Below are 20029 nucleotides of genomic sequence, written 5' to 3' on the forward strand. Positions count from 1 at the left end.
GTGTAACAGTAGAATTTGGACAATGTTTCAGGGGAGGAAAGATATACAGTACAAGAGTATAATTTAATGAGCAAAAATGACTTGCACATATGCTTGTATACACCAATTGTATACAGCAATTATGCTTACAAAGAGAGATGTGCTGTGTGTATTAGAGAGGGAGGACAGATTTATTAGGCCTTGTTCAAGATGACAAATTTCAGCATCATGATTACTCCTGCCAAGAGGCAAATGGTTAAAGGCTTGCAAAGGGCTTCTAACAACCTGAAAGTCAGACATCAAGAAGAGCTGACGTTTCTATGCAGAATAACAACAGGAAAGAACCGTGCTAAGTGGGGCTGAACCATTTTTAAGCTATAAAAAATATTCACGTATATGAACTGACATTTCTCATGTAAATATGGCATGGAGGGAAAACATTTGAGGCCATATCCTCAGCTGGTGTAAATCGGCAACACTTCAGTGACTTGAATGGAACTGTGCCAGTTGACACGAGAGCTCCAATTCAGCAAGGTACTTAAGCACCTGCCTAATTTTGAGCACCTGATTAATGGCACCAGCTTCACTTGGAGTAAGGCAGGCATTCAAATACCTTGCACAATTGGGACTTCAAAGATCTGTCGTTCTCTTTCTTTCTCCCTCCTTATAATACCAAGGTTATTTCTACAGCGTGGCCCATAGAGGGTTTCTTTTGTATTTTTCTCATGGCTGCTTATTTCTTAGGAACAAAAGCCCAGTCTTGGGAAGAAATATGATTTCTTCCCTATAGCAATGATGGGGCACTCTACACAAAGAAGCACCTGGCAGTTTAGTTCACATTTTTTAATAACATGGCACAATTTACATTACACAAGTCTTCGCTGATGAGGAAACATGCTGAAGATTCAGAGCCGCTTCACTTTTCTTTTCACATAGGATCTAGAAAGGACTTTTATTACATACAGGATAAACAGCAAAAAGGTTTGTATATAACAATCTCTTTACAATACTGAAAGCTACCACTACGGATCCAGTGTACATTTTCTTCTGGGTTGGGTTTTTTTTGTTTTTTTGTTTTAGTTTTTTTTTTAATTTTTTCCCTCTTGTTCTTTTAAAAAAAAACACTGCACAACATCTGGAGTTCACAAAATCTGAAACTCACAACTAAACCTTCAGTTGACTACTAAAATAGATCTCTGATCATTAGAAACAACTGTCTGTAGTTAGACTTTTTTTTCTTTTTCTTTCTTTTTTTGTTTTTTTGCCAAAACAGGATAACAACTTCAGATAGCACTTTAATACACTAGAAGACCAATGGAACTAATTTTATTTCATACATATATTTTACAGTCCAGTAGACAAGATATTGTATTCTTTCTGATAAAGTCATATTCTCTCCAAATATTTAGACAAGAAATGTAATGCATTATAAAATAGTGTGTTATGAAAAGACAGAAATTTCAGAAGATTGATGCTTTTTTTTTTTAAAGGGCCATTTCTCCTGTGATCAGGGAAAAACAAAACTGACCTATTAGCTATTCACAGACTTTATTACCAACTGAAACACAATAAATTGCATTATGAAATGTGCATTGGAGTTCAGACTAAACTTCTGATCCGCAGTGAAAACACATTCATCATTAGATTTCTTGTAGGATTTGTTTCAGTGTAGCTAAAATCACTTAACCCCCCCCCCCCAAAAAAAAAGTGTGTACACAGATAAAAATGACACACTGATCATAACAACAGACTCAAATAGCTATAACCAGATGTTCTTCCAAAAATAAATTTGACATTTTAAGTGACAAAAGTTCTAGGACATATCTTACATTTCATTGTTACTTTGTTTAACCCAGGTTAATAGGACTGAAAAACCATACATCACATTAGACACTACGTTGTCAGTGATTATATTTTGCTAACCTGAACAAGACCTAAGAAATGGCATGTACTACGGTAACATTAGCAACTTGATGCCGGGGTTCATATGCAAAACTACACTTCTAATGGGTCATTTCGTCATCAAAACAAGCAAGAAAAACAGATTTATATAACAGATGAGCCTGTTCAGGGAAAATATGACTTTAAGTAGGTTGTGTGTTGAAAAGGCTCCTTTGAGTTATATAGGCTTTTGTGAAAAGCCTTAAAATTCATTGCATAGTTGAAGGGTTTAGCTGTCTATAACAATATATGCAACACAGTATAAGCAAACTGTGTTGATCAATATTAAGTTTGCAAATAGCACAGTTTAAGAAGTATTAATGTTTTACGTTACTTAATTTTATCTATTTACATTTGTACAAAGTAAAGCTTTCATCTTACCCTTTTTGCATATATGAACCATTAACCCATGAAGCAATCTTTTTACATAGATATCTACAATTGTCTTCACGTCCGGTCTGAAAGAACTTTGTACGGTTGTTGTTGTTGTTGGTTTGTTTTTAACCAAATTATGATGATTGTTGTCTTGTTCTTCAGCTCAAATTTTGAAAATTTTAAACTAGAAATAAAATAGAGTAGGAGGCATAAGGAACGTATGGACTTGGCTAAAAGATCTGGAAAATTTCAACATAGCATATACAAAAAACCTATTTCAAAATCTTTGCGCTTGGGTCTATACATTTTGTACAGTGGGGTCACATCCACAGTCTGTTTCAATGAATAGCAAGAAGGTCTTTATATCATGTTCAGTATCTCCTTATTTCTTATTCTCTTCATCGAGCTTCGATGTCCTTAAGGGTGTGAGAAGGAGGCCTCTCTCTCATCTCTGTTGACAGAGGAGTAGTCCTTCTGGGAGACCCAGGCCGAGGTCCCAGAGTAGAAATAAGAGGAGGAGGGGCACTAAGAGCTGCTGTGGGAGGAGTTTTATTGAGAATGCCATTCTGGTGTCCTGTTGGGGGACTGACTCTGGGATAGTGCATGCTGGGAAGTCCAGGGGTGATTAAACTCGGGTGAGGAAGGTGACCATCCAAGGCGGCAGGGTGAACTGAGTGCAGCCGTGCGTGTTCATAGTCCTCTCTGAGCATGTGCAATCGCTCCCTCTCATCCAAGTGGCTGCCCCTCTCATGCTCACGTCGAGGATCCATGGACAGAGAATGGTGGTGATGGTGGTGGTGGTGACTGTAGTCATGAGGTTCCCTGTCCCTGAACGACCTATCGGCTTCATATAATCTTGGCGTGGAAAGACGATGAAGGGGATCATTTCTTAGCAAAAAGTCTCTGCCCAGAGGATCTCTCCGATGAATATCAAGCTCTCTGTAAGGATCTCTCAAAGGATCTCTCATCGGATCCCAGTGGAAAGACGGGTAGGGAAAACGTTCTCCACCTGGGATTGGGCTTATTCCCATAAAAGGTGTCATCATACGAGTCCTGTCCAGGCCACTGATGCTGTTCATCGGGTGTATACCAGTTACACCTACAGTCATAGGCATAGACACTAAGGGACCTGGATGGACATTGGATGTAGATATTGGTGGTGGCTGGTCAGATGACCGTTGAGTCTGAGGTCCCTCAGGTGGAACATCATGGTCTTCCTTCCGTTCCTCCTTCACTTTGACTTCGCTACTTTTCTTCTGATTATCGTATGCAGGCTCACTCTTCCTTTCAGTCTCACGGTTGGAAGTACTATTAGGCCTGGTGTTCTCCACAACAGGGAGCCTAGTGTAGGGTGATGGTACCCTGGACATCTGCTTAGATTCTTCCACCGCCCTGCTTTCATGGCCCAAGCCTTCTTTCTCTGAAGAGTAGTTGTCCTTCACCTTGTGTTCTTCAACATTCATGTCCTTCCGAGATTCAGAGTGATCCCTCTCTCGTTCTTTGGGTTTCTCTTTCTCTCGAATCTCAGGATTGAGATGGCTCCTGATCTGCTCAGCTGAGCTGCGGTTATGTCCGAGGGAGTTCACTGGATGGATAGGTGCTGGCGAAGGATGACTGGAGTGTCTTTTCTCAATACTCTCCCTAGAAAGAGCAAAGTGTAAAGGTTAAGGATTTTAGAAACTCTACAAATAAAACAAAGCACCAGCCTCCTGACTCCCTGTTCACGGTAGTGTGGAAAGCTTAGTAATGTGCTATTTTAATGCATTATTTCCTTTGGCAGAGGCATATGTGGCATTGCTACAACACTCTCTCTCTACGCTATGCTTGTTCTATTTATCTAGACCCAGGAGAAAGAAGGCCCAAAGTGGCTTTGCAAACAATCTGACCAAATCCTCAGAACTCGTGTCAATGATATACCAACAGCAATACTGGCCCTCTATAGCTGTATACGTTTTAGACAGCAGCCTCAACAGCTTGTAAGAAGGTGAGTGACGAATAAAAACATCCAAACTCCATCCGCAAAAAGAAGTGAAGAAATTAAATTTAAATTGCTGGAGTTATGGGATTTTTACCTGATTCCTCTTAAATGTATTTTAATAGAAGTGAGGGGGAAAAATCAAGAGGCAGCATTTGTTTTGAATTGATTTATTGTTGAAAATCTCTACACACTACGTATCTAATTTCTTTATGTATATACTCTGCATCCTTCTTGCTTTACAATTTGCATTGAAGAGTTTGAAAACATAACAAAATATACCCTCCACAGTACTACTTGATAGAGGCTTTCAGCATCTCCCTAAATGCCAACATCTTTCTATGGGTGAAACTGATACCAGTCCAAGAGGTCAGAAGGGCATACCACTGAAACCCTCAAACTAGAGCTTAAGTGGGAGATCAATGGTGCATAGATCTTGAGCTGACTACCTGCACAGGGGTGAATTTCACCCTTTATGAACAGCTGTCCCTGCTCAGGAAGCCACCTCCATGCACCCTGATAAACTTGCTAATAAGAGCCCTGCTTCTAGCCTGCCTTTTTGGGGAAGACCATAGAAAGAGGGTTGTGGACACGCACCTCTGGCATTGCCAAACAGTCTCCATATTTCCTGGAGCTATTTTATTTTAGATCTATGTATGGCACAGAAATAGCATTAGGCAACGATCTCCTCCTGGTGACAGATGTCTATGCTGATCCCTTTAGGTCTACGGTATCAGCTGTTCTTTGTAACCAACAACAACAAGGTATAGTTGACACTGATGCAGTTTCTGGCAGTCATACACAGAGTAGCTTCATTATTTACTCTGTAAAAAGAGTCGTGTTGGGCAATTGACCATGGGAATTCTCTCCTGTAGGGCACTGCAGAATTATGTTCTGTTAAATGTGTAGGTGAGGCTATTAGGAAGGACAACGAGGTAGCCTGAGCAGCATCATCATCCATCTCTAAGTCTCTGTTATCAGATCTGGGTGAGGCTGTCTCTCTGCTTTCTCACAGTGTCTAGCCATGACTGGGACTTACGGGAGACTAGGTGGTTGAAGCTCAATCCAGAAAAGACAGGAAGTGTGGCCTTGGAGGAGATATTTAAGTGGTTATCTGCCCTGTCAGTTGAGCAGTTTGGCTTGCCTTTTGTTAATAAGGCACCCTATCCAGGGCTCCTTTGTACAGAATGTAGCTGGCTTTCAGAAGGTCACTTAGCAGCAGCAGCCAAGGGGATGACATCCTTTCATCTACACATAACATCTTGGGTACGGATCTCGCCATAGGCATCCATTTCTTTGCTACCTCCAGACTAGATTACTGCAACTTTTAGACACACATCAGAAGACTGCTCAGAAACTTCAGTTACAGCAAAATGGAACTGCTAAGCAATGTTTTTCTAATAGCGTGCATTTGATGCCTGTACTCATTTACTGTACCCTAAATGTTTGGAACCCCGGATACTTTAGAAACAGTCTCTCCCCTCATGTTCTGTACCAACAACTGAGATTTGTTGAGCCATACAAGCTGGATTTGAACATCTGGAGGTGGGGCATTTTATTGGACGCCCCTCAACTTAGGGTCATGATTTCTTTGTTTCTCCAACAGAGTGTAAATGCATGGACTTCCATGGCACGCTGCAATGACTACCTATTAATATCAGCTTTTGCTTTGGGGAGCGATTTAGGGATTTCTTGGTATTTTTATTTTAAGGAGAACCTATTGAGTTCTTCAGTTGGTGCTAAAACAGTTTTCTTTGTAATTTATATGTTTTCAATTGTGCTTGAAATAAATGCTTTCTGTAACCAAAATGAATAAATCTGTCCATTACAGTACTTTGATACAATTGAAATAACCACTTTTCTCTGCCAATTCTGTCCTATTCAATTAAGCACATACTGATGAAATTATCTCAAGATGCATTAACATTGTGCTGTTACATAATAAGTCAGCTCAGTAAAATATGGGTAGAACTGGAGACTGGGAGTCATTTAACCTCAGATCTACTTTCAGGTCTGTCACCGGCTTGCTGTGTTAACTTACCGTAGTTTCTGTGCCTTAGTTTCTGGTATATTGACCTGGTAACATTTGCTTTGGGATCCTCAAGTGAACATGCAAAGTACTGTTCTTACTAAATAAAACATGTAATATCAGTTGCCAAAGTGTATATTGCCAGGTACCATCTCGCTATGATTATTTTACTGCATTGATGTTGCTAAAAGAGTCAATAGGACTTGTAATATTTTCTGCTCTGGGATTACATCCACCTGAATGTCATCTGCGAGAATGCAAATTGCTCTCTGGTTTCTTTTAGATTCCCTATTGTTGCGGAGCACAAGAGTTCTCATCTTGTGCTCACTAGCTATTATTTTCCTTCTAAATGCTGTAATGCAGTGGTGGATTAATTAAAAAGAAAAGTGACACTGATACTAAAGGATAAAGTGTGTTCTATATCAGAACATACCAATGTAAAATCTGAGCAATTTTTGGGCCTGACTGTGATTTACCTAACTGGTTTCATATGAATGCAACTCTGTCAACTTCAGTGGAGTTACTTGTAATTTACACCGGTGTAAGTGAGATCAGAATCAGGCACTATTGCCTAATCAGGCTAACGTAATTGCTTTATGTTGTTTGGTAATTTTCTGCCCATATCAAAGCCCTGTATAGAAGTAAGAATGGTCTTGTGATAAAGGCACTGTAGTGGAACTCAGGAGATATGTCCCAGCTCTGCCACAGACTACTTGTGAGATTTGTGGAAATCAGTTTATTTCTCTGGACCTCCAGTTCTCAACTATAAAACAAGGCTAATACTTCCATACCCCAGGGGGATGTTGCGAGGATAAATTAAAAGCTGATAACTGTATCTGCACAGAAGTATGATGTATGAACGAAGCTTAATTTTTTCAGACTTTGAAATTAGGCTGATAGTTAAAAAGAAATATGCTTGAAACTATGACATGGAGTTCAGCATGATGCAAAAGCAGCTGGCAAGGAATATATTTCTGAAAGGGATTGTCTTCAACAGAGAGACACTTTGTAATAAAAACAACAAAATATCAAATGAAATACTCACGTAATTCTAAAATCTACCCACATCCACAGTAAGTAAAGTTATTCACATGGCAAAGTGTCTGCATGATTGACTCCCCAATTCCCTTTGAAGCATTAAAACTAGAGCTGAACAAAACGAGGCTATCACACTGAAAATATTCCAAATGGAAAAATATAGTTGAAAAGATCTGTAGCTTGACTTACTTAAAAAGGTCTTTAAATGTATTTTTAGAATATCAATGTGTTCATGAAACATCCTTTAAAAAAGAAGGTTACTCATGAGCATACTCAGTAGAGTAGCCAAAAAAATACCTCTCTTGAATATTCAAGAAAGAAAGAAAGGAAATTAGCTAGCAAAATAACTAATGTGCCATCTTAGCAGGAAAGCTGTTAAGCTACACTTGTTGAAAAAGCTGAAATCAGTTCTGAATGTTTTTCAAGCAGGATATGACACTGGCCAACAAAATCTTATAATTTGGTTCTTAAATGTTAATATGAATTGTTATTGATGTAACTATAATAGGAACATGCCTGGAAAGAAAAAAAAAACTGACCAGGTTTTAATTTTCATTAACCCTTTCCAGCTTGGACAGGTTTACACTCGTGTCTGAGTCCATGTAAGGCACTGAATTAAAACAATGCTCTGAAATGTACAAAACCAATGCGAATGTGTTTGCTTTTTTTTTTTTTTTTAAGAACTCAAGGAAATGTAATGTACTGTATGAAAATTAAGACATACTATGTCATTTGAACCACAACATACATGAGCATTTTCCAGTGTTACAACTGTTTATTTTAAATATTACAAATGAAAGATTAATACCTTTGAAAAATGTTGCTAATGCATGTAAGCCCAGATTTACAAAGGTATATACGTGCTGAAAGATGCAGATAGGTGCCTAGTGTGATTCAAAAATTCTAAATCACATTAGCACTCAACACCTGTCTATATATTTAGGCCCCTAAATACCTTTGTAAATCTGCCCTGAGGGACAGGTAAACTCTGTGGGTCTGAATCTATCCTCGCTTTACACTGGCAGAACTCTCCTGACTTCAGTCAAGTTACTTTTGATTAACCCAGGTGCAAATAAGAAGGCAATCTGACTGTCTAGGCATTCTGGGAAGCACCTGAACATAAGAACGGCCATACAGGGTCAGACCAAAGGTCCATCTAGCCCAGTATCTGTCTACCGACAGTGGCCAATGCCAGGTGCCCCAGAGGGAGTGAAGCTAACAGGCAATGATCAAGTGATTTCTCTCCTGCCATCCATCTCCATCCTCTGATGAACAGACGCTAGGGACACCATGCTTTACCCTTCCTGGCTAATAGCCATTTATGGACTTAGCCACCATGAATTTATCCAGTTCCCTTTTAAACATTGTTATAGTCCCAGCCTTCACAACCTTCTCAGGTAAGGAGTTCCACAAGTTGACTCTGAGCTGTGTGAAGAAGAACTTCCTTTTGTTTGTTTTAAACCTGCTACCTATTAATTTCATTTGGTGACCCCTAGTTCTTGTATTATGGGAATAAGTAAATAACTTTTCCTTATCAACTTTCTCTACATCACTCATGATTTTATATACCTCTATCATATCCCCCCTTAGTCTCCTCTTTTCCAAGCTGAAGAGGCCTAGCCTCTTTAATCTTTCCTTGTATGGGACCCTCTCCAACCCCCTAATCATTTTAGTTGCCTTTTCTGAACCTTTTCTAGTGCTAGAATATCTTTTTTGAGGTGAGGAGACCACATCCGTACACAGTATTCGAGATGTGGGCGTACCATGGATTTATATAAGGGCAATAATATATTCTCAGTCTTATTCTCTATCCCCTTTTTAATGATTCCTAACATCTTGTTTGCTTTTATGACCGCCTCTGCACACTGTGTGGACATCTTCAGAGAACTATCCATGATGACTCCAAGATCTTTTTCCTGACTCGTTGTAGCTAAATTAGCCCCCATTATATTGTATGTATAGGGGTTGGGTTTTTTTTCCAATGTGCATTACTTTACATTTATCCACATTATATTTCATTTGCCATTTGGTTGCTCAATCACTTAGTTTTGTGAGATCTTTTTGAAGTTCTTCACAATCTGCTTTGGTCTTAACTATCCTGAGTAGTTTAGTATCATCTGCAAACTTTGCCACCTCACTGTTTACCCCTTTCTCCAGATCATTTATGAATAAATTGAATAGGATTGGTCCAAGGACTGACCCTTGGCGAACACCAGTAGTTACCCCTCTCCATTCTGAGAATTTACCATTAATTCCTACCCTTTGTTCCCTGTCTTTTAGCCAGTTCTCAATCCATGAAAGGACCTTCCCTTTTATCCCATGACAGCTTAATTCACGTAAGAGCCTTTGGTGAGGGACCTTGTCAAAGGCTTTCTGGAAATCCAAGTACACTATGTCCACTGGATCCCACTTGTCCATATGTTTGTTGACCCCTTCAAAGAACTCTAATAGATTAGTAAGACACGATTTCCCTTTACAGAAACCATGTTGACTATTGCTCAACAGTTTATGTTTTTCTATGTGTCTGATAATTTTATTCTTAATTATCGTTTCGACTAATTTGCCCGGTACCGATGTTAGACTTACCGGTCTGTAATTGCCGGGATCACCTCTAGAGCCCTTTTTAAATATTGGCGTTACATTAGCTAATTTCCAGTCATTGGGTACTGAAGCCGATTTAAAGGACAGGTTACAAACCTGAAGAATTGTGTCTTCTGCATTACTAGCCTAATACCGTCCACATTAACTGTGTTAGTTCTGCAGGGATTAAGTGCTCAGTTTAGTCTGTGGAAGCTATGTTGTAACCAGAGGCCAGGCTGGGAAGGGTTAAAAGCTGAACAGAGCCCCACGCTTTGAACTACACAATTCTTGGAAGCATTCTTTCGTACCTTTCTTTGTCATCTTTACTAACAGATGAGTCTCGTTTATCTACATCTCTATCTCTGTCATGAGCTGCAGCAGATGAACTGCGCTCCAGCTCTCCTGGCTTCAGCCAGGGCGGAGGGGTCGGGAACGAAGGAGGAGTTCGGTGCAGTCGGTTCCAGGGTTCATGAGGATTGCTAAAGCTCTGCATACTGGGGCCATCCTTGTGGCCGAACATTGAGCTGGGTGCTGAAATGGTGAAGTGGAAAACAAAAAGGTTTCAGAAAAAAGTATGCTTTAGTGAAGGTACTTACCAAAAACACTTTTACAGCACTCACAGTTAAAATGAATACATATTATTGGAGGCTGGAAAAGGAAAGGAGATTAACAGAGATTCATTAGAGGCTCTCATTCCTAACACTAGATAGGCAACTGACAGCTGTTTAACTGCAAAATGGAAATTCTGTGCATAAAGGGAGAAAGTATCATGCAAAATTGACATGTTTCTTATTCCAAACATACTGAAGGCATCAGGGAATGAAAATGATACCAATTCAAGATATGGGACTTCCTGTACTCAGTCCAGGACCAGTGCAAAATATATTTTTAACATCCTATATGTTGCAAAACCTTCAGATTCGAAATGCATACCGTATACTACTGAATTTGGAAAACTGGCACTCTCGCTTTTCAGAAGTATACAAAGCATTCATTTCTAGCCTTGGCTGGTCATTAGTGAGCAGCTCTTAAAATCATGTCTTTCTGGTTACCGTCCTGCTTATTTCATTTTCTCTACTTAAATTTCAACATGACTTTGGCAGTGAGTAGCTATATCATAATTAGACATTATATGCTATTACTGTTTGAAAGCTGAGATCCTCAGCTTTCTAGATACATACATTCATTGCCTTCTAGTTCTGGCTTTTCAAGATGGGAATGATGAAAACAATGTCAGATCTGAAGTGGGGAGGGGGAAGCATGACAAGAAAAATGTGATTTTTAGGGACTGATCTTTTGTGATTGGCCAAAACTTTGAAAGATTTAGGTGACTCAGTGCAAAGAAGCACAGGACCCGTAAGCATTTTCAACTTCAGTTTCTGGATAAGTAGTCAGAAAGGAAAAAATATTCCCATCCAAGGCTAGATAAAGCAGCACATATTAACTTTTTTTGACCATTACAACTCTTAGGAATTTCTCAAGTTAATTAAATTCATGGGTTCTAGGTTAGTTTTGTCTTTTAAAGTACATAAGGTAATGTTACCAGCTGGTGGTATGTTTAATTCAAACTATGAAATACATAAACCAGAAAACTGCATCCTTTAAAAAATAATGTCTGTTTTTGAAAATCAGGTCCCTTGTAACTGTGTGATCTACGTAACTGGTATTGACAGAGCAGATAGTCACCTTCACTCAAAATCCTGAATTATGCAATAAACAAAAATAATCAAAAGGCAAATTTCTAGAGAAGAGGTTACTCACTAACTGTTGGGTTCCCAAGTCCCCCGAAGGCATTCCCACCCACTGCAGCGAGACCGGTGAACGTAGTTGGTCTGTTAAAAGGCTCTGAAATCAAATGGGAACAATTGAAAAACACTGACGTTGGTAACTGTGATGAAGCATGTGTGAAATATCCAACTGTATTACATTTGAATAAAGCGAAGTCCACATTTATCATTAGCTGAACATGATCCAAAACATGGCAGTGTTTAGAGGGGAAAAAAATCATTTTTCAATGCCAGCACAAAGGGATCATTTTATTAGAAAATCTCTGCTTCAAAACAAAAGCAAGACTTCAAAGAACACAGGAGTGGTTGCCAATGTGTTAAAGCTGAAAAAGACTCCCTTTTTATTCCACTCCCATCCCATATCTATTCCATGTACTCACTCGTGAAATGCTCCTAGCTAACAAGGCATTGCTGACACCATTGATCCTACAGAACACTGTTAGGCCATGCGCTGGCCACGTCTCCTAAACCACATTCAGGGCACAGCTAGGAGAGCCAAACTGACAGAATGTCCACATTTACTATGCTATTAAATCATGAGATTGACCTGGGCATTTTCTTGTGCTTCAAGTTTTACTGTTAGTGTTAAATAGGAAAAAGTAGTTTAGAGCCTTTGGAAAGTGTTGCAATCAGTCTTTCTATTTCCTTTTTAAGTATCTAATGTGTGTAGGACACAGGTGAGCTTTGTGGGTTTGGCTCTCTTTTCACTTTACAATGGGAGAAGTCTAGTGACGTCAGTGAAGTTACTTCTGTTTTACACTGGTGCAACTGAGAGGAACACCAAACCTACTCTTTTCTAATGGATAAGTTAAACGATTCCTGGTGCAGAATGACAAAGCTTTTCCATGAGTTCAGTGTGACAACTCTGTGACCCTCCCAAACCCTGCCCATCCAGAAACAAAAGACTAATTTAAAGTCTGAGGGCTTGTCTACATCAGAAAGTTGCAGCGCTGGTGAGGGAGTTACAGCGCTGCAACTTTGAGAGTGTCCACATCTGCAGGGTATCACCAGCGCTGCAACTCCCTGTTTGCAGCGCTGGCCGTACTCCCGTTTTGTCTCGGGTGTAGAGGATCCAGCGCTGGTGATCCAGCGCTGGTAATGCAATGTAGACACTCACCAGCGCTTTTCTTGACCTCCGTGGAAGGAGGAAGCCTCTGGTAATCAAGCTGGTTTCCTTTCCCGGTTTGCTCTCTCGGTCCCGGAGCCAGCCAGCAAACCGCGGGGAAGGAGACCTGCTTGCTCGGGGTTCCGGGACCGAGAGAGCAAACCGGGAACGCCGCGGTTTGCTATCTCGGTCCCGGAGCCAGCCAGCAAACCGCGGGGAAGGAGACCTGCTTGCTCGGGGTTCCGGGACCGAGAGAGCAAACCGGGAACGCCGCGGTTTGCTCTCTCGGTCCCGGAGCCAGCCAGCAAACCGCGGGGAAGGAGACCTGCTTGCTCGGGGTTCCGGGACCGAGAGAGCAAACCGGGAACGCCGCGGTTTGCTCTCTCGGTCCCGGAGCCAGCCAGCAAACCGCGGGGAAGGAGACCTGCTTGCTCGGGGTTCCGGGACCGAGAGAGCAAACCGGGAACGCCGCGGTTTGCTCTCTCGGTCCCGGAGCCAGCCAGCAAACCGCGGGGAAGGAGACCTGCTTGCTCGGGGTTCCGGGACCGAGAGAGCAAACCGGGAAAGGAAACCAGCTTCGCCGCGGTTTGCTCTCTCGGTCCCGGAACCCCGAGCAAGCAGGTCTCCTTCCCCGCGGTTTGCTGGCTGGCTCCGGGACCGAGAGAGCAAACCGCGGCGTTCCCGGTTTGCTCTCTCGGTCCCGGAACCCCGAGCAAGCAGGTCTCCTTCCCCGCGGTTTGCTGGCTGGCTCCGGGACCGAGAGAGCAAACCGCGGCGTTCCCGGTTTGCTCTCTCGGTCCCGGAACCCCGAGCAAGCAGGTCTCCTTCCCCGCGGTTTGCTGGCTGGCTCCGGGACCGAGAGAGCAAACCGCGGCGTTCCCGGTTTGCTCTCTCGGTCCCGGAACCCCGAGCAAGCAGGTCTCCTTCCCCGCGGTTTGCTGGCTGGCTCCGGGACCGAGAGAGCAAACCGCGGCGAAGCTGGTTTCCTTTCCCGGTTTGCTCTCTCGGTCCCGGAACCCCCCTTGAAGCCGCCCAACAGCGCTGCAGTGTGGCCACATCTAACACCACTTGCAGCGCTGGTTGCTGTAAGTGTGGCCACTCTGCAGCGCTGGCCCTATACAGCTGTACTAATACAGCTGTAACAACCAGCGCTGCAAAATTTTAGATGTAGACATGGCCTCAAACTCTGATTCACAGAGGGTGGCATGCAGTATTATTGCAGCATTGCTATGTCGACACAGAACGTGGCTTTTCAATTAATTACTTCAATTATTCCTTTTTTAAAACCATGGTTGCTGCTTTCACCAATGCAGGCAATTACACTTTTTACCATTATTTTAGCAAGAGAGTTTAAATGTACTGTGGTCACTACAGTGAAGCTGAATCAGTACTGTCTGACTTCACTCAAAATTCCACACGGATAATTTTCAAAATGATTTCCAAGTGTTGTTTCTGGGTTGCTATTATTTGTTCCTAGGGCTGCTGCATGGTAGAAAAGAGTGAACTGATTGATATTTTTAGTTAGTTTTGTAAATTTTGACCAAATGGCAGAGCACGCAGAGTCTTTGTCTGGGCAGTTTTTATTCTTAATCAAAAGGAAATTAATTAATTAAATAACTAAAGAAATAACTAACTAAATAAATAAATAAATTTTGAGAGGGGTAAAGCGTGGCAGCTGCTAAACAATACTCTACGACCACTAGGAACAGTTTAGAATAGGGAGTGAAACACAGTTGTCATTTCAGTGGGTATTTAGGAACATGATCTGTAACTGCACGCACTGGAATTTGGTGAGGACACAAACGATACTTATACATTATTTCCCAGTTGTGTTCACAGTCAATTCTTTACTGAGAATCTGTAGCTAGTTCTTGCACTTACCCAAGTGAGCAGCTGGGTTGAGAAAGTTGCTATGATGGGGTGGAGGGCCAAAAGGGGTGCCAGCTGGATGCCCAGCACCTACCAAGAAAAGCCAAAGGAAACAATTTCCTGAATCAGTAAATGAATCACAGCGCTCTTGGCTATATTCACTGTTGCCTGTTGTGAAATGACAGCACATGTGCATGGCAGAGGTTATCTTAATCGCTGTACACGGCCTGACTCTCTCTCTTTTTCAGGTGTCCTCCGCCTGGGGGTTGTGACCCACAAGTAGAGGTCACAAACAGATACCTGGGGTCGCAGACATCCTGTCCTTCCCATATTGCTAAATAAGGGGTCTCTGCTAGATTGAAGTGGGATGCAGAAAGTTGCAGTATGGAAAACACTGAGAGACCCTGATCTGTCATATTTCTACTGCACTATCTTCATGGCATGTAAGCTACATCTGTGTGGAAGTTTTCCTCCATTCAGAGTACATCTGGCACCTCATCAGGATCCTGACTAAGTGTGGAAAATAACTACAAGATTCATGGTCATTAAAGTATTTGGCATTGAGCTCATAAGAGCAAAGCTGATTAGACATTTCCTGTTAGCACCAACAGGATTGGCCATCCAACTAATATTCCATAAAAAGAAACATCCGAGCTTCTTGAGAACTCACCAGCTGCAGAAAAGAGAGTTGAGGGGCGGGCCAAGTCATGGGGGTGGTGGATGGCTCCGAAGAGGCTGGGACCTGGTGGCCTGCTCAGAAACTCAGGTTTCAGGCCAAAGTCCAGCTTGTGCGGATCAGACTGCATCTGCTTCTGAAATGGAAAATGGGATTCAAAAAGAGACCTTCCTAAGAAGGAGCACTAAAAGTCACCTTCAGAATCATATGGTCAGAGCAAAGTAGTCTCACTGAAAATGGAAAGATGCCTTGCTAGGGAATGGTGTAACAGGGTGTCAGATACTGGGATCCTGAACAGAGATGCAAAGAGATTCTTGGGATTCTTCGAGATAATCACAACCGGCAGAACAATCAAAGGGCAGAGTGCAAGAATCAATCTCAGGCTCAGGTTGATGTTTTCTTAGGGTAAGTCTACACAGCAAAAAACATCCCCATGGCAGCATGTCTCAGAGCTCATGGCAGCATGTCTCAGAGCTCAGGTCAGCTGACTTAAGGCTTATGGGGCTTGTGCTCAACGTCTAAAAAAAGCCATGTAGGTGTTCGGGCCTGGGCTGGAGCCTAGGCTCTGTAACCCAGCAAGAGGAGAGGGTCTCTAAACCTGGGCTCCAGCCTGAATGTGTCACTGCTATTTTTAGTCTAGTAGCACAAGATCAAATCAGTTGACCCAGGCTCTGAGACCTGCTGCCACAGGGTACTTTTGCTGAGCAGACGCACCTTCAAAGACCCCACTTCTGTGAAGTACTTAAGCGTGTGTTTGAATCCCACTCAAGGTAATGAGACTTAAGCAGCACTTGCGTAACTGCTTAGGTGAATAAACTAGGCCTAACCTAATAATAAAAGCAAAACTCAGGGGGGAAGGGTTAGTTTGGACCATATTCTGCATGTGGTTGTACAGCTGTGTGCTGTGCTAAGAGCAGGGTGGAACTACCACCAGCTTACAAGTATATCTTGTCAACATATGTTTTCATAATTACAGGAATCGTATACCAGTAATGTTAAGTTTGTAACTTAAACCTACAAAAGCCAGAAGTATCAAATTCAATGTTGAACCCGCACCCCACCCCCATAAACATCAGTCTTTTGACCTCTGAATGCAAACAGGCAGAATTGGGCAAGTTAAAGATTGCGGCTACATCTATACTGTGGGCTAGGGGTGCAATTGCCATACTTGTGTACACACGCTTGCACTACCTTGACAAGAGCTACTGAACGTCTAAGTGGCTGTGGCAGGACATGGAACGGCAGTGGAGGCACAGCTTAGCAGTATGAACACTGGGACTATAACAATGAAAAAAACAAAACACTCCCAAATTGTAATGATAAAGGATGACCACAGATGTATTAAGAACTAGGCACCACTTACTGGATGTGCTGGCTTACCTTACAAGAGCACTGAAGAAGAGCCTTGATTCAGGAAAACATCCCTGTTCGGGAACACCCTTAAACATGTGTTTCAAGAGAACTAAATGCTTAAGGGCCTGATCCAATGCCCACTGAAATCACTAGAAAGACTTCTAAGTGTCAGGCCAAGCTCTAAGTGCATCCCTGAACAGGGATGGACTTAAGCGTGTGCTTTCCTGAATCCAGGCCATAAGAGGACTGTCTTTTTGTTTCTGTATTCATGAAGCACCTAGCACAATGGGAATCCTGGTCCATGACTATAGGTGCTATGGGAATACATATAAATAGTCTATAATAATAATAATAATAGGCCAGATTATGGCATGTACACACTGGCCTGTGTAAGAGGCAATGTAAACTGCCATGGGAGCTTTAGCAAGGCTCTTAATCAGCCTGACTATATCTCAGGAGCTCCCTGGTATTCAGGAAGAATGCACAGGCTGCATAAGACTTTAGAATGATGCAGTTTGCTCCCCTCTCATTAGCTAGTGTGGAGGAGAGCTGCCTCTTTCCCAGACCTGAGGCTCTAGGAGTCTCTGTGCTCCTCCAGCCACTGAGACTGCAACTGCACCTAACCCTTATGGAAGGCTGCACATGGGGGCAAGAATCCTCGTGTCCTGCCCCAGCCTGACAGCCACAATGGGGCTAGGCCCAGTCTAGTTCATTCATAGAAAACTGTATCAGCACAGGAGCTGTGTTTGACGTTAATATGCTAAGTTGCAAAGCTCAGTTCCAGTAACTTCTTGGGGTGCAGGCAGCAAACTGCGCCTTATGGAAGTGATAAAAAAGACAAACTAATGAAGGTTTGTGGGTAAGGAGGAGGGCGACTGCAGGCAGCAAGTTTCAAAAATTACTTTGTAACTGAACTGAAATAATGAAACGTATTTTCTGGGTTTGTCTGGAAAAGTTAACAGAATCAGCCTCACACAGACCAGCATAAGCCTCCATAGTTCTACTCTGCATATTTAAACATGGGAGTGTAACTGAAGCATTTGATAAAATCTGCACCAATACAAAAACAGCACCTGGTATTATTTACAAGTTTGCCAACATGATCTTTCACTGAGCATCAAATCACAAAGGATTCGAAGGATGTAGATAATGGTAACGATAATTTCATTTCTAGAAAAAATCCTTTCAATTTTTTTTTTTAAAAAGGCATAACTCTCTAGGCCAATAATCTTGCTTTTTGGTAATGAGAAGATGAATGAAGATCACTGGCAAGGGAAACATAAGGAAGCAAAGAGGAGAGATCCATCTACTGCAGCAAATTAACCTGTCAACCTTGTTTAAAAAGGGTTGTTTTTAAACTCTACTAGCTCTCAGCTTTAGTAGCTGTTCAAAATCTCCATATATTGTATAGATCTGACTAGTTACAACTGACTCATGTACTCCAGATTTCTAAAGTAATATGAAAACCATGCTCATTTTGCAACATGTACAAGTTTCTAACACACAATCATCACAGCCTACTGACTCATCTGAAATTGAAAGTATTCACAGCAGAGAATCCCTATGGCTTACTAACTATTAATTAGCTCAAAGGTTCAGGAATTATTTGGTGTTTTTAGTGAAAAATATAATGGAAATATCCTTTAAAAAAATCACACACTCACAAAGCCACTGGACAATCAAAATACCATTATAATATGAATTACAATTAACCCTGACTATTCATTAGTTATTTTATGTTTGTACAACACTTAGCATAATGGGGCCCCAACCTGGTTATGCTCTCTCAGTGCCACAATCACACAATAATTAAAGCTGGGGAAGATATATTAGACAGCATGTGGAAGGGAGCAGAGGGAAGATCCTTGTGGCTTCTTTTACCCAGGAACACCATTAAAATCAATAGAAGCAGGGGCAGCTCTAGACATTTCACCGCCCCAAGCATGGCGGCATGCCATGGGGGGCGCTCTGCCGGTCACCGGTCCCGCGGCTCCGGTGGACCTCCCGCAGGCGTGCCTGCAGAGGGTCTGCTGGTCCCGCGGCTTCGGTGGAGCCATGGGACCAGCAGACCCTCTGCAGGCATGCCTGCGGGAGGTCCACCAGAGCCAAGGGACTAGCAGACACTCCGCAGATATGCTACCGAAAGCATCCTGCCTTCCGCCCTCCCGATGACCGGCAGAGCGCCCCATGTGGCGTGCCGCCCCAAGCACGTGCTGGGGCCTGGAGCCTCCCCTGAATAGAAGATATGTATCTTGATGCCCCTAGACTGCTTTTAAAAATCTCAACTGCTGTATTTTCACTTCCTGGTCTATAAATAGAACAAATCTCGCAGTTCATATACGTCCCCCACTTAACTCTTCCCAGTCACCAGTTGGCGCTGAAAGTTTACGTTCTAATGTCCCTGGCCACTAATGACACAGGCTTTTCCTGAGTGATTGCGTCTAAGATCTTACAGGTCAATTAAGCCTTCAATGTGAAACAGAACTAGGAGACTAAAATGTTTCGGTGCTCCACAGTGTCATTTCAATGATGGCGGAGCAGAGCTCATGATGAGTGGTGAACTCCTTCCACCACAGATTTACACTGAGCAGCTCCTCACAAAGGTGTGACTGCCAAAAGGACTGACCTTGACTTTTTGTTGGTGATGGTATATCTGCCAGGCGATATGAACGTGCATAGCACACCACTTTCCAGGTTTCTGGAGAAACAAAGAAGTGACATGAAAGCAAGAACCATCAGAGACACATGACACTTTTTTGTGGTTATAGTTTACAAGCTTCATTAAATGGTCTTATGCTTGTAACAAGGACTTCCTAAAAATTGGTCACAAATCAGGAGAAACACTGAGGGCCACTCCTCTGCTGCATCCAGAGAGGAAGGAATGTGAGGGAGATGGTTTTGGCTCCCTAATTCTCTGTCACGGTACAGACCCTGATTAGGTGACTCTCTCCTATAGCCAGCCATTCCCTCCCAACTCCTGTCCCCTGCATTAGGAAGGAGGCACAGGAGTTGGCTTTGCCAGCCTGAGGCCCACTGAGGAATCCCTCACACCAGGACAAAAAAAAGCATTGCAGGTTGTCTCTGCTTCCTTTGCACCACCATGGGAGCAAAGCGGGGAAGAGATTCTGCCCGTGGATTAGGATTTTATCTGTTCTTCCAGAAACTCTATGGGTCATCACCTTCTCAAAAAACCAAAAATCGATCCTTGGTTTTATCAGCTCTTCTGATGTCAGCTAGTGATGCTCAGATGGCTGAGAACGTGGCTTACCTTAGCTGAAATCAATGATGCGGTATATGCTAATCCACATCAGGTATTTTGCAT

General features: G+C 42.4%; 1 protein-coding gene across 7 annotated transcripts in view; it reads right to left on the reverse strand.

Annotated features, from left to right (window-relative positions):
- Positions 1-823: 823 nt before the first annotated feature.
- The window catches only part of AUTS2 (activator of transcription and developmental regulator AUTS2), a 952757-nt gene continuing 933551 nt past the window's right edge, over positions 824-20029 (reverse strand). For all 7 annotated transcript variants that reach the window (XM_030536818.1, XM_030536821.1, XM_030536819.1 and 4 more), the window contains 6 exons: positions 19334-19405; positions 15349-15490; positions 14691-14768; positions 11679-11762; positions 10226-10448; positions 824-3936 (listed from right to left, as the gene is read on the reverse strand). In XM_030536818.1, coding sequence (XP_030392678.1) covers positions 2694-3936; positions 10226-10448; positions 11679-11762; positions 14691-14768; positions 15349-15490; positions 19334-19405 — 1842 coding nt within the window. In that variant the 3' untranslated portion in view covers positions 824-2693. The remainder of the gene's footprint in view (positions 3937-10225; positions 10449-11678; positions 11763-14690; positions 14769-15348; positions 15491-19333; positions 19406-20029) is intronic.

This window comes from Gopherus evgoodei, chromosome 17, assembly GCF_007399415.2.
Source record: "Gopherus evgoodei ecotype Sinaloan lineage chromosome 17, rGopEvg1_v1.p, whole genome shotgun sequence".
NCBI classification, from domain to species: domain Eukaryota; kingdom Metazoa; phylum Chordata; order Testudines; family Testudinidae; genus Gopherus; species Gopherus evgoodei.